Source organism: Cryptomeria japonica, chromosome 4 (genome assembly GCF_030272615.1).
Source record: "Cryptomeria japonica chromosome 4, Sugi_1.0, whole genome shotgun sequence".
Classification (NCBI taxonomy): Eukaryota; Viridiplantae; Streptophyta; class Pinopsida; order Cupressales; family Cupressaceae; genus Cryptomeria; species Cryptomeria japonica.
The window spans coordinates 226,614,638-226,627,895 of NC_081408.1; the positions used below are offsets into that span (position 1 = coordinate 226,614,638).

Genomic DNA, 13,258 nt, shown 5'->3' on the forward strand with positions numbered 1-13,258 from the left:
TCAGTTTGAATGTTCTGCTTGTGAATATTAGGGAAGAGTTTCATTTTAAAGTTTTTATTGGTGGGACGTTTATTTTATTGACCAATTTTTCTAAGTCTTGCCATGAGGAAAGAAGAGCTAAATATATCAATTTCATTTCATTTCATTGAAGTGAGACTATATTATGGATTAAATATTCCAATTCTACTTTACTATTGGAAATAGTTTGTAAGGCTCTGAAGATAAATATTTTGTGCCTGAGCCTCTTGTTGTAATTCAATCCCTCTTCAAAGGACTTTCCCTCCTTTCTTGGCATTACAGTTGAAACATGAACAAGGAATGCAAAGCATCTCAGGTAGAGGCATTGAATAATACAGGATGTGTATTAAATTCGAGCCCTTTTCCATTAGCATGAATGTCTAGTTGAAAGAAGACGCAAGTGTTAATAAAATATCAGATGCCATCAGTAAACTCAAATTATGGGTTATGTTCAAACAGGGAAGACACAAACTGAGACAAATGGATGGAGATTGTGATCGTGGAATGTTGTAAGGAAGCAAATTCACTAAAGAATAGGTGTTTTCCCTTCCTGAGCCATGTGGAGTCAATATTGTGGAGTTGTGGCTCTTTTTGATGCACACAGGGAGGTCGAATCTTTAGTTTTTGAGAGGGTTCCCGGATGATAATAGTTTTTTGCCCTGGGCACTAAAGAAAGTTACTACTGGGCGTAGACATTTGAAGTTAAAAGGGGTCAGACTTCAAATTCTGAACAGTTTATTTATCATAATGAATGTGAGTTTATTGATAACACTTGGGATGGGAGTTGTAGATCATTTAAGGGTTGCTATTCAATATTTTGAATTCGCTGGGCAAAACCGAGCAATCAGGTAGGTGTAGAATGTTGTTATATTGTGTTTGTCGGTTGGAGATATTATTTTCTAAATGTTGATTAATCGCTAGTTGAATTGAAGTATTCGCTGGAATTTATGTTGTATGGTTTGGGATAATGTTATTGATAGTGCATAGTGAATTTAAAAATGGAAATAATCACATTAATGGCAGCACTTGGCCTAGCATCTTCAAAACGGGCATAAGCATTCTGACGGGTGCATCGATTTCTCTGATTGTAACTTCCATGTCTACTAGTAATTGCTGCTAATAAAAGCTCAGAAGTTCATTTATATCTTCCATTTTGAAATCTGTATTATTGTGAGAGTTTGTGATGCATGATGAGGCTTCCTATAATATAAATTTTCAGTCTCTGTTATTGATTGGAACATTGAGCATAAGAATTATTTTCCATGTTAAACTCTTCAAACAAACAGTTTAACAAAACTAAGTTTCTAAACAGCAGCACAAAGATATTAAATCCAATCAAAATTGTAAGACATTGTAGTGAAAATTTGGACAAAAGCCAGCAGGCTCTTTATAATTTCAAACCTAATACAGCACTTTGTGAAGCCAAGACCATTAACAAAAATCTTAAATGAATCAAGGAATTGTGTACAACACTGTGAAATGTTAGACAACATTGAAAAATATATTTAGACTATAGAAACGAGATGCACACGGACTTGCCTAGACTCAGCGAGTCACGAATCGAGTCAAGCTTGGCAAGTCCCAAGGTCTTGGACTTGGACTTGGACTCAAACTTGGCTGAGTCTGGGCGAGTCTTGTCACCTGGACTCGGCTAGACTACTTTTTTTTTAAAGTCTCAAAATTTCAATGTTGTTTTGGTTTATGACATGCCCCCAGAATGTACATGAAATATAACATTTAACTCCCCATCTTTGTCTTCAAATCAGTCTCATTTTCTTCATCAGAACATATACATGAAATATAACCTTTAAGTATAAGAATTCTTATACTTTAAGTTATATTTCATGTATATATTGGTAGGATGTTTGAGAGTGGTTTCAGATCTCTAAGAGTTATAATGCAAATTCTAAGTTTTATAAGGTCTTATAAATTTTCAGACTGTCAAATTTCAGTGATCAGCAAGCTCCTATCAGTATTCTCTTGCTCTCTCTACCTCACTCACTTTATGTGCCTTGAACTTTAGACCTATCTCTCTCCCTATCACTCTTGCTCTGTCCCCTCTCTCTACTTCTCTCAATCTCACTCTCTCCTCTCTCACCCAAGATCTCGGACCTATCTTTCTACCTCTCTTTCTCTCGAACTTGGTCTGGGCTTATCGATCCATAAACTCCATGGGTATTCTATGGGAATCATCACCAAAAAAATTTCTCTCATTAACATCTTGTTGTTGACAAGCATTATCCTTAATTGAACACTGTTAGAGGCCATAAAATGTTATTACATCTCTATGACTGATTTACCAAAACATCATTGAACCATTACTCACATTAATCTGCTCTGTCAAATGCTACAATTTAGCAAGCTTAAAATAATGAATGTAAACAATAACATGAGAAAAGATAACATGAAGGATTTACTCTAGAAAAACCTACATAGGGTGAAAACTCCGGAAAGAATTCACTATCACAATTACTCTTTCAGGTTGCTGCCTTATTGAGATCCACAAGGAGCACCAATAAACATCCTCCAACTTGTTCCAATTTTAGTGAACTCATACAATTACACAATTACAAGAAATATGGCAATGGACTTTGTTGTAACTTGTACCCATACAATTGTTTTCGTATAATGCCAATTTTGAGCTAGGTCTTTAAATTCTAGGGTATTCAATCTGTTCTTTGTTATTACAATGGTTTTTGTCCTTGTACTGGGCAGTTTTGTACTCTCCATCAAATCACAGGTTTCAAACTTATTTTTCTAATTATCATATCTTCATGTACCTATAGCTGATTTACATAGATGTATTGCAATTTGTTCATGAATTCTGATCAGCAGTCTATCAAAGTAAAAAGAATGGGCAGTTTTGAAGGATGAACATGGTTGTTGGCTGTTGACACTTTTGCAAGGGTTTCAGCGAATTTTGAAGGTCAGAAATAAAAAAATCAGGTGAAAACTGCAGCAGAAACCCTAGGTGCACAAGTACATGAACCTGTTGTGCGTTGTGCACACCTCACCCCGTCTTTTACGGGGACCCCCTTTGTTTTGCCAGTTGCTCTGAGTTGGAGAGAGAAGGTGAATGCCCAGTGTGAAAGCTGAATAGCCTGGGGTCAGTAGAGTCCCGATGAGATCAAACATGGAATCGTGTACTTTCTCCTAAACCTTTGAGTCTCCCGAGCCATTTCTAGTGTTAATGTGATCCCAAAGCATAAGTCGCAATTTCCTCTCATTTGCCAAAGTCCCAACTTTGCAAATCGATGGCTCCGAAGTTGGAAATCATGCCAAAATAAGAAGCCTAGAATCCCGAAAATCTTGTAAAAGCTTCACAATGTCGAAAATAAGGAAGAAGTTTCAAATTCGCAAAGTCTCTGAATAGCCTCAAAAAAAAGCGTCTTAAACTTTCAAAATCGGCTCCCAGGCAGAAAATTCCAAAAAAGAGCAATGTAACCCGAATTTCGCCAAAAGGGTAAAACGCGAAAATAGAAGAGTTCGCAAAATTGCCTTAAGGGCTGAAATTCAGTGGATAGGGATAAAATGTCAAATATCTTTAAAGTTTGCAAAAGCCCCATATTTGCCGATTTCAGGAGACAAAGGTAAAATGTCAAAGTTAAAAGCTTGCAAAAGGGCTTTTTAGCCCTAAAATGGAGAATAGGTAAGGTGTTTTAAAACTTTTCAAACCCCCCCCCCCACTTTCGGGCCGAAAATGGAAAATGACAAGTTAAAAAACTTAAAAGAACTTTTCAAAACACCCATCTTAGCCGAAAATTGCTAGGATGAGGTAAAAAGTTAAACTTCAATGTTTCCAAAAAGTTTTTTCACCCCAAAATTGGGCAAGAAGGGTAAAATCACGCATAACGTCCATGTTCGCATTGTATGCATTTAGGCCGAAATTCGGCAAACAAAGGCAAAATATCAAAACTCCAAAAGGTTTGCAAAAAGGCGATATAGCCCGAAGTTCGGAATAGGGAAAACATTAAAAGTAAATAGTTTGCAAAGGAGCGTTTTAGGCCGAAGTTCGGCGAAAAGTGAAAGAAGTTTGCAAAAACGCGTTTGGAGCTGAAGTTCGGTGAAAAGGTAAAACGCGAAAATAGAAGAGAAAAGCTTGCAAAAGGGCCAAAAGGGCCGAATTTTGGAAAAGGTAAAAAAACACAAAACTTAAACTCTTGTAGAAGTGCCCTTTGGCCCGATTTTCAGGGGCCTAGGTGAAAACGCAATAGTCATTTTAGCCCGAAATTGGGCAAGCAAGTAAAATTGTTGAAACCAAGTTTGCAAAAATGGCTTTTAGCTCGAAAATGCCAATTAAGAAAGGGGCGTTAGAACTTAGGTATTTTCAAAACCAACTTGTAGGCCAAAATTGAACAATAGGGCAAAATCACTATTTCGTCAGTAAGCCAAGATGCTTTAGTAGATTCAAATCGCCCAAACACCATCAAGACAAATGATCGGATTTCAAGTTCAAAGAGAAAGACGACATTTAAAAAGATACATCTCACAAAGAGCTTCTTGAAGCTAGACGTTTAGAATTTAATGTTTGTTAAATTAAATTATTTAATTTTTCAAATTAATTTATTGAAGTGAAATCAATTGATTGTTCGTAGGACGTCATCAGAAGAACCAGGAGAAAGCCTGAAACGACAAACCCAGGTGCTGAGCTGAAGAGGAAGATGCAGGAACGCGCTGCAGGAGCGCAAGAGGAACCGAACATTGGGAAGCGTGCCACCGGACAACAAGATAAAGTTCACCACCAAAGACCGAAGAACACTCCGAATGCAACAATCATGTGTTCTCATGAAAAGCACACAGTTGGATTTAATTCCAGGAATTCAATTTTAAACTGAAACTGTTTTATTGTAAAGTTGCCTATGGGTCCCGCACAAGATATTTTTGTGGATAGTTATGTTCAACTGCCAAATTGACCAATTTAAAGCCAAATAGTGGCAGGTAGTTGAAATAGTGGTTGGATAGATGACTGAGAGTTTAATGGGCATGGGTTAAAGTTACCAGCTTCTGGAAGGCAGATTAGGACCCTTGGATGCAATCCATCCTAGCCTCTGATTCAATATTGTAAATTCTATAAAAGGTAGAGGCCTTTCTTTTGTGAAGGGTTAGAATTGTTGGTTAGAATTTTGTAGTTAGATTTTAGAGTTAGAATAGGTTAGATTTTAGGCATAGCATCGAGATGCTACAAAAATTGTTGTAATGGCAGCTGAAGCAAATATATGAACATTGAAATATGGTGTTTGTTGTCTTTGTTTTAGTCTGTTTGCATGGTTTCTTTCAGCTGGTTAATTTTAGAGTGCAGGGATTTTAATGGTGAAGTGTGGAGGGGTATTTGATGCATTTTTGGTTCATACCATTGGGGGTTTGCTGATTGTAGGTCACCGTGCATGGTTAGTCTGAACCCAAACTGTGCTTAGTTCAACTGCAGATGTTCGTCTTAGGCTGCGCCAGAGTTGGGTGCCTAAAACGAGTGTCTCCAGTCTGAAAATCCTTCATCCCTTGGAGCTTGCACCGTTTTTGTCTAGTTGTGAGGGTATCTCTGGCGAAACAAGAACTGGTTTATCGAAATTTGTCTACCCACTACATCAGCTGTTATCATCTTTGTCCTTAGGCTTCCTGAATCCTTCCCTTTTGATTTTATTTCGTAGTTTTTGAATCATAGCAGACCACCTTGTTGCAAAACATAAGTTCCCTTGTGCTCCCAGCAAAACACATCAAACCGCTAAGCTATCCTGCAGTCAAGACCTGACAATCGAAACCTTGAGGTCGTCCCCATTGACCAATTGAAACAACATTAGGGATTTCCTTATCTCAAGAGAGGATAGGATACTCAGCGAGTACATTCTATTTTGCGTTGGCCGGATGGAGTTGTAGCAGTGCGATTTCAGACATGTCAACAGTTTCCTAGGAACTATTGACACTCAAAACAGTGAATCTCACAAACCTAAAGATTGGGCTTGAATGCATAGACCCAGGGATAAGTCTAAGTAGGATAATGGAACAAATGTATGATCAGAAGTCAAGTTGTTAAGAGTCAATTGACAAGAGAGGGTGGCTCTTCTTCACGTTAGGCTTTGTGAGACCTAGAAGGGTTCCTGGAGGTTTGAATGGGACAATTGAAGAGAAATGAGAATAGTACAATAGATCTCTTACAAAACCATACCATATGTATCAGCCTACCCAAAGATTTGTCATTGGATAGCTCTACATTGGTTTCTGGCTTGAAACTTTAAAACCTCCATTTAGCAGATTATATAGACAATGTATGCTCAATGCATTTCAAGATCATAATAGATTCATGACTATGACAAGGAAAACAACAAAGCCTACCCTATATATATGCTTCTAGAATTGGCTCTGACAAGATATTATTTATTTAGAACATTGGGTGATACAAGATTGGAAATACAAATAAGCAAAACTAATATTAAAGATAAAGATTTCTGAATTTAAATTATGTGTGGAGGAATAGGTCATTGAGACCAGTGACTTGATCAAATTTGGGCGATGGGGTCAGCTTTCAGACTCGGACTGAAAACAAACATAGAATTAAGCTGTGCATACAAACTAATACAAGCCTGGCTTTATACTAGGAAGATGCAGTACCACTTTACTCTAGCATAAAAAAATAGAGCATTCTTGAAACATCTTTAAACAAATACATGTATTACGTGTATCATAGTTCAAAACTTCAAATAGTCTTCAAGAAAGCTTCTAAAGGATTTGACATCCTCTGCTAAGGTCAATTAATCAGACATAACACAGACTATCAAGTATAGCATTAGACATGAATATAAATCTTTTAAAGTACACAAGAAGTTCTTAGAGACATTTAGATTCAGTGAGAGATTAGGAAATAAAAGTACCTTCTCAAAGATTTACAACATGCATATGCATTTGAAGTTGAAATGCATACTACGGGACTTGACACCCTGGAATATACCTAGAACAGGGGACAGCCAGAATTCTCTGACAATGCTAATTTATCCCAGCCTTTTGTAAAATCAGAAAATCTAACATATATAGGCAAAATGCCTCTGAAAATCCAGTCATCTTAAGAGAATTCTACCAATCTTTTGCATATCGAAACTAAATTAGATTGGATTCCACCTGTCTTGCAACAACTATCTTACTTAAGACATTGAATTAAGGAAAGACAGAAACTAAATGCAGTCATAAGAATTTTGTCCTTTTAACCTTGAGTGCACAAAGTTTATGCTGCCAATTCACTTGAACATATTTCAAATCTGTTCACCCTCTATATTTCTGGGAGAAAATCTTGTCCTCATCTCTAAATCAATCATATCTATCTCAAATTTGCATTTTGGTTGGCCAGGAGTACAGTATTGCAGAGTTGCATTGCCATTGGGAACACAAGGATCATGAGTAAAATGAGATTATATGCAGAAGGGGGAATCCCATTCTTTTCCAATGACAAATGTTCAAGTACTTGCAGCAAGACAAAAGCAAATGAGATCAAATCTCATCTCTATTAGATCAAATTGACATTATTCCCTTGCAATCAGCTACCCAAAGAGTTCTTCATCAATGACCATTGTCTTCATGAATATCATATCAACTAGACTGTCAACATTTCAAAAAATTTGTAGCTCCCTTGACTTACTACAAGCACTTGAAAATTCTGACTCATATTGTGTGCCACATGTACACCACTCGGACACAAGTGGTTGCGCTTCAATTACTCAAGCACACAAATTCATTAGACACAGCATGCATTGGTCATCAAGACCAATAGAATTGATCTTTTGATCCTAGTTATGCTCATAGATCAACCAAAGAGTTACAGCAACCAATTCATTGTTCATTATCTCCTTCTGAATAGAACAAAAAAATATATTCTATAAGATTCGATAATCTATTACATCGACAAACACCTCCTTATATAGAATTCAGAGTGAAGATAAAAGCAATGCATGACAGATAATATAAAAATAGAAAACTAATAATAGAAATAAACTAATATAAATTAAGTCACTAAAGCGTATATATTAGACCTTAATACCCCTTTTTAAGACTTATTGGACTAAAAGAAACCAAACTAACATTAGCAAACTAAAACCATTTAGAATCATGAATTCTTCAAAATCTTTTCTTTGAAAACAGTTCTTCAACCAAGTACATCTCCATCAAGTTGTCTTGAATCCTCGTAAAAGTGTAGTTCTTGAGCTAAATTCCCAAGTTCTCGGATTACCACTTCCAGGAATTGCCAAATCATTGATTTCACAAACCATTGGACAACAATTCATGTTGAGCTACACTCTCAGAGCTCCATCAAGTTGTCTCAAGACACTTGTAAGGGTATGACTCGCAAGATCCAGAAACTCTTAAGCTAATTGGGCAATCATCCATTTTGATCTTTCTCATATAATTTGATCACACTCTATTTTAAACAAAGTCTTGTCTTGTTCAATATTTCGAATGGCTGGCAGCATATTTTGATCAGATAAAGCCATGTTTCCATTCCTATCACCAGAATACTAAAATATGTGTCATTGTTTTCAATTTTATATTGAGGATCAGGAAGTAGGTTTCTATTTGCATAAATAATTTCAGTTTTAGGCTTCTAACAGTAAAAACATGGCTATCTTATGAACATCTTTTTCTTCTCAATAATCATACATGTTCTTTCTTGTTCTGGGTAAATACATCTTATATTGTGTAAGTGAATAAATAATGGTATCAGTCTAGCAGTGGAGATAGAAGGACATTCTCTTAAGAAAACTAGAAAATTAAACTTTGTGGTTGAGCCCCAGTCGCAAATTCTGTTGCTGAAATAGTTTTATACCCAAATTAATAGCTTTATATATATATTGAAAACTGGGCTGTGGGATTTCTAGTTTAGTATTAATATACTGCTTTATTATGATACGCTTTCTTATGCTTTGTATATCTTTAGTTCATTTTAGCTTTGCAACATGCTGATTTCAAGGATCTTTGTGCATTGGATTTTCAGATGTGTGGGAGGGCAGGCCGCCCACAGTTTGATGACAGTGGATTGGTCATTATCATGACAAGAAAAGAAACGGTATGATTATTACTTGTTCATACTTATAGCCGCCCTTGTCCAAATCTGCCTTGATCAGAATAAAATTATAGATAAAAAATTTCATAGGGAAAGCATTTTTTGTTGTCTAGAATGTTTGAAACAGATTTATTTCATAAATCACATTTGAAAATATCAGTTAGAGTCATAAAGAAAAGTTATATATATTTATAGAACTTTAAATGTCCTTCTTTATAAGCAATGACAAAAATCTGGACACACAGACTGTTTAATTATTGAGGCTTGAAATGTTGGATATTTTTATTTAATCTTAGTTCTTGTCTGGATACAATACTTACTATTAGACGTTTATTTCTTTATCACAGGCACATCTTTATGAGAACCTTTTAAGTGGCTGTGAAATGGTGGAATCAGAGTATGTCCTTACTTTTTAAGATCGAAGGCAATGTTGTGGGGGAACTAAATATATTTCTTAATACTTTATAATTATAGTTAACATATTTCATTGACGACCTCAGATTGCTTTCAACAATAACTGAGCACCTAAATGCAGAGATAGTTCAGTTGACTGTCTCTAACATAAGCCTGGCAATAGAGTGGCTGAAATGTTCATTTTTATATATCAGGATTAGACAAGTAGGTTTTTTCTGGATCTTGGTGTCCTAATTTCTCATTTGTATTTATTTTGATAAAACAGAAAATTATACTAAAGGAGATTTAAAATAATTATATTTGCTTAATTTCTCTCTTGTATTAGGTCTCATTTTCTGTTGTGATAATTAATGAGCTTTTCTAGTAATGGTATGCAGAATCCTGAACATTATGGTATTAAAAAGGGAACTACATCTGAACAGCTGGAGAAGCGTCTCAAAGGTATTTATACATGTAATATTTTTCAATTACATTTTGGAATAAAATTTTGATATATCTAACTAATGATCATTCTTGTCAGAAATATGTGTACAGAATGTCAATGAATTAGCATGCTTTGGGATGGTTTTGACTGATGAATATGGATTTACACTGAAGCCGCTAGGTGAGAACTATTTTCATGAAACACAATTCTTGCATCAGTATGATCTATGAAAAATATGCTTTAAAATATTTGTAGTATCTTATATATGAAATTTCAGACTCTCTGAAATTCAGTAATAGCAGAAGATTTGTACAATGACTTTTTTTTAATTTCTTTTTGACCAAAAGATCTCTACATAAAGGAAGTACTGCATATAGAAAGAAACAAGTAATGTAATAACACTCTTCAGAATGATTCCTTAAGGAAAAATAAAATTCTTTTTTGAAAAGGTCAAAATATTATATGATATACAAGCAGTAGTACAATTCAATGATACCTTAAGGAAAGTAGGTGATCCAAGATAGCCCCTGGAGGGAAACAGGAGCAAAAATCTTGTGAATTTTAAATTTTTGTGGGTATGCTAATTCTTTCATCTTTGAAGATTGTCATTTATTACAATATACTTATTCGCCAAACTATTATTTGGGATGCTCTGAAATATATCCCTAAACAAAGTGGATGTTCCAGTCTTTGCCTCAATAGATCTATTCAGCATTGGTGACTTATATTTTATTTAACAAGCAAAAACCTATGCAAATTTAAATTACATCTTTGACACAGAAAAGAAAGGAAAAACTTGCAACTTTTTTTTTTTGTTTACAACATTGAATTGAAACTTGAATTGAACAGAGATCTATGCCATAAGCAAAATAATTGATACAAATGAAAAGTTTAACATTTCAAATTAAATGAAATAGAGCGGTTTAGAAGATACATTTTCCAGATGCCAAAATTTTGATCTTTCAAAACTTTACCAATAGACCATTGAGGAGGGAAAGTATCATCAGGGCGCTTTTCTGCCTAACCACATACTTGCTAGTCCCCCGTGCCATATCCAATTGGATTCGCTCGACCCTTCACAGGGAGATAACAGTAAGCTGAACTCATGCCATTTGAGATTGATGTATAATCCTACACAGATCCCTAGTCGGTCATACACCATAGGCTACCCCTAACTAGTATGACCTCTAACTGGATTTTGTATCTGGATTAACAAACTGGTTGACACTTACAGAAGTAACATCACCTTGGCTGAAGGTTTTAGTGTAATTGCAATCTCACTAACTCTTGAAGTCATTGTTCATCACCTTACTCAGTCGAATTACATTCCCAAAGGTGTCCAAGTCATCATGTCTATCTCTATGCTACTACATACCGACTCTATGAGGCTCATTGGCTGTCATTTATGATTGGACCCAAGTTTCACATGCTAGACTACAAACTCGAGATGACTTATTCTCTTATAATGTAACCTTTCTTTGAGAAAACCCTAGATCAATTTAATACGGAGTTCATACTTGTGCCCTTGAGCTAGCAACCTTCTCTCTCACGAGTACAAGAATGAATCCATGCTTAATGAATATGCAAAATTCACCGTCCCTCTTTTAATGAACCAATGTTTTGTACAATTTTACCAATCTTAAAGTACAATAGTTGAATATTTCACATTTCACACAATTTCAATATTGTTTACTCATGAAAAGTAGCCCATAATTGGCCTTTATTGGCTGATATTAGCCATTGAGTTGCATATGGTTTTAACTAAGTTACCGGTTCGGGTTCAGATTCAGGTTCGGATTAGGGTACGGATTCGCTGATTCAACAAAAAAGAATTTCTTGGGTACGGGTTCATCCGTACATACATACATATATATATATACATATGTCATATATTATATTTATGTTCAAACATCAAAATTATAAATATATATGTTCACAGTTCAAACTTCAAACATACAATATAACTTTCCCATACAATGATACATAAATGATAACAGATAAATCATAAATCATAAATCCATAATTGCCAATGCCAATAAATAATCTGATATTCATATATCGTAAATGTAATATCATATTCATAATTTGCAAAAAAGATAATATTCAAGTTTCAAGTTTCAAACTGATTCAAGTATGTTTATACATTTTTTACTTTTTTGACCTATAATTTTCATGTTTGGTTATACTTGTTTGACTTGTATGACCCGTGGGCCCCGTTTTTGGGAACCCACGGACTTGGTTCTCCCGGGTCCACCTAGGTTCTCCCTGGGTCCATGTGGGACCCACAGAGAACCCAGCCACCTGAGCAGGACTTGGGTGGAACCCAAGGAGAACCAGGCTCAAACCAGGACCGGGCAAGAAGCAGGACCCGGACCTAGCCTTTTTCCCCAAGAACCAGTATCTGAGGTTTTTAACCCTTCATGGCTACAACTTGAACTTCTAGGACATGAGTTCTTTCCTAAGAGCTTAATTAGTGGATGTCCACTTGTCAGTCACTTGGATTTCAATCACAAAGAACATATTTTGAGTTTGAACATTTTTTCTCGACTGAGTATCATAGCTTATTCAAAATTAAGATTCAGCCTTATTGTTTTTAAAGTATTCTTGATCCCCTCTAGATTCACTATTTCATGGTTAAGTCTGAAAAATATTACCTTAGTGTGAAAAAAGGTAAGGTAGGCAACAAGGTATCTAATCCTCATGTTTATACCAAATTTCTATATTCAACATGAATTATGAATTAGAGTTGTCACTATTCCATTCCGAAAAACTTAATATTAATCATTTGTACTTTTAAGGAACACCATCGAGATTCCCTTATGTCTAACTAACCCTTTTCATACTAAGGATTGATTAAGCATTATCCAAAAGTGAGCATTGCTTACTAGTTAACTCTAGTTCGGTGAGCTTCAAAACCGATATAAATTTTCAATAATCGCTTAACTACATAATCAATTTTAGAGATGTCACCAGTGATATGTCTCTCTCTTGGCACTCCTGTGGTTTTGACTTACTTGTCTCAATCACATTCCACGAACTTCACTTATTATCCTTCTCGACTACAACTAAGGGTTCTAGGCCATAGGTCTTGTAACAAGTAAGTTTTAACTTATAGTTGACCGTATCTGTACTCACATAGTTACTCATTGCCACGCAATAATGTTACATGATTTTTGTTAACAACACTAATTCTCACATGAGATTTTCTGTTTAATCCCTCTCATAAATCATTGTATAAAGCATTAGAAAATATACCTAACCCCTAGATTAGGAAAGGTAAAATGGATTGAGAGCTGCGAACATCCCATGTAATCTTTAGGTTTTGAACGAATATCATGCATGACATGTCTTTGTTGTCATTG

General features: G+C 35.4%; 1 protein-coding gene across 2 annotated transcripts in view; it reads left to right on the forward strand.

Moving 5' to 3' along the window:
• The window catches only part of LOC131027243 (DExH-box ATP-dependent RNA helicase DExH17), a 290,481-nt gene that overhangs the window by 222,141 nt on the left and 55,082 nt on the right, over nt 1–13,258 (forward strand). For both annotated transcript variants that reach the window (XM_057957261.2, XM_057957262.2), the window contains 5 exons: nt 8,990–9,061; nt 9,406–9,455; nt 9,559–9,676; nt 9,850–9,913; nt 9,993–10,076. In XM_057957261.2, coding sequence (XP_057813244.2) covers nt 8,990–9,061; nt 9,406–9,455; nt 9,559–9,676; nt 9,850–9,913; nt 9,993–10,076 — 388 coding nt within the window. The remainder of the gene's footprint in view (nt 1–8,989; nt 9,062–9,405; nt 9,456–9,558; nt 9,677–9,849; nt 9,914–9,992; nt 10,077–13,258) is intronic.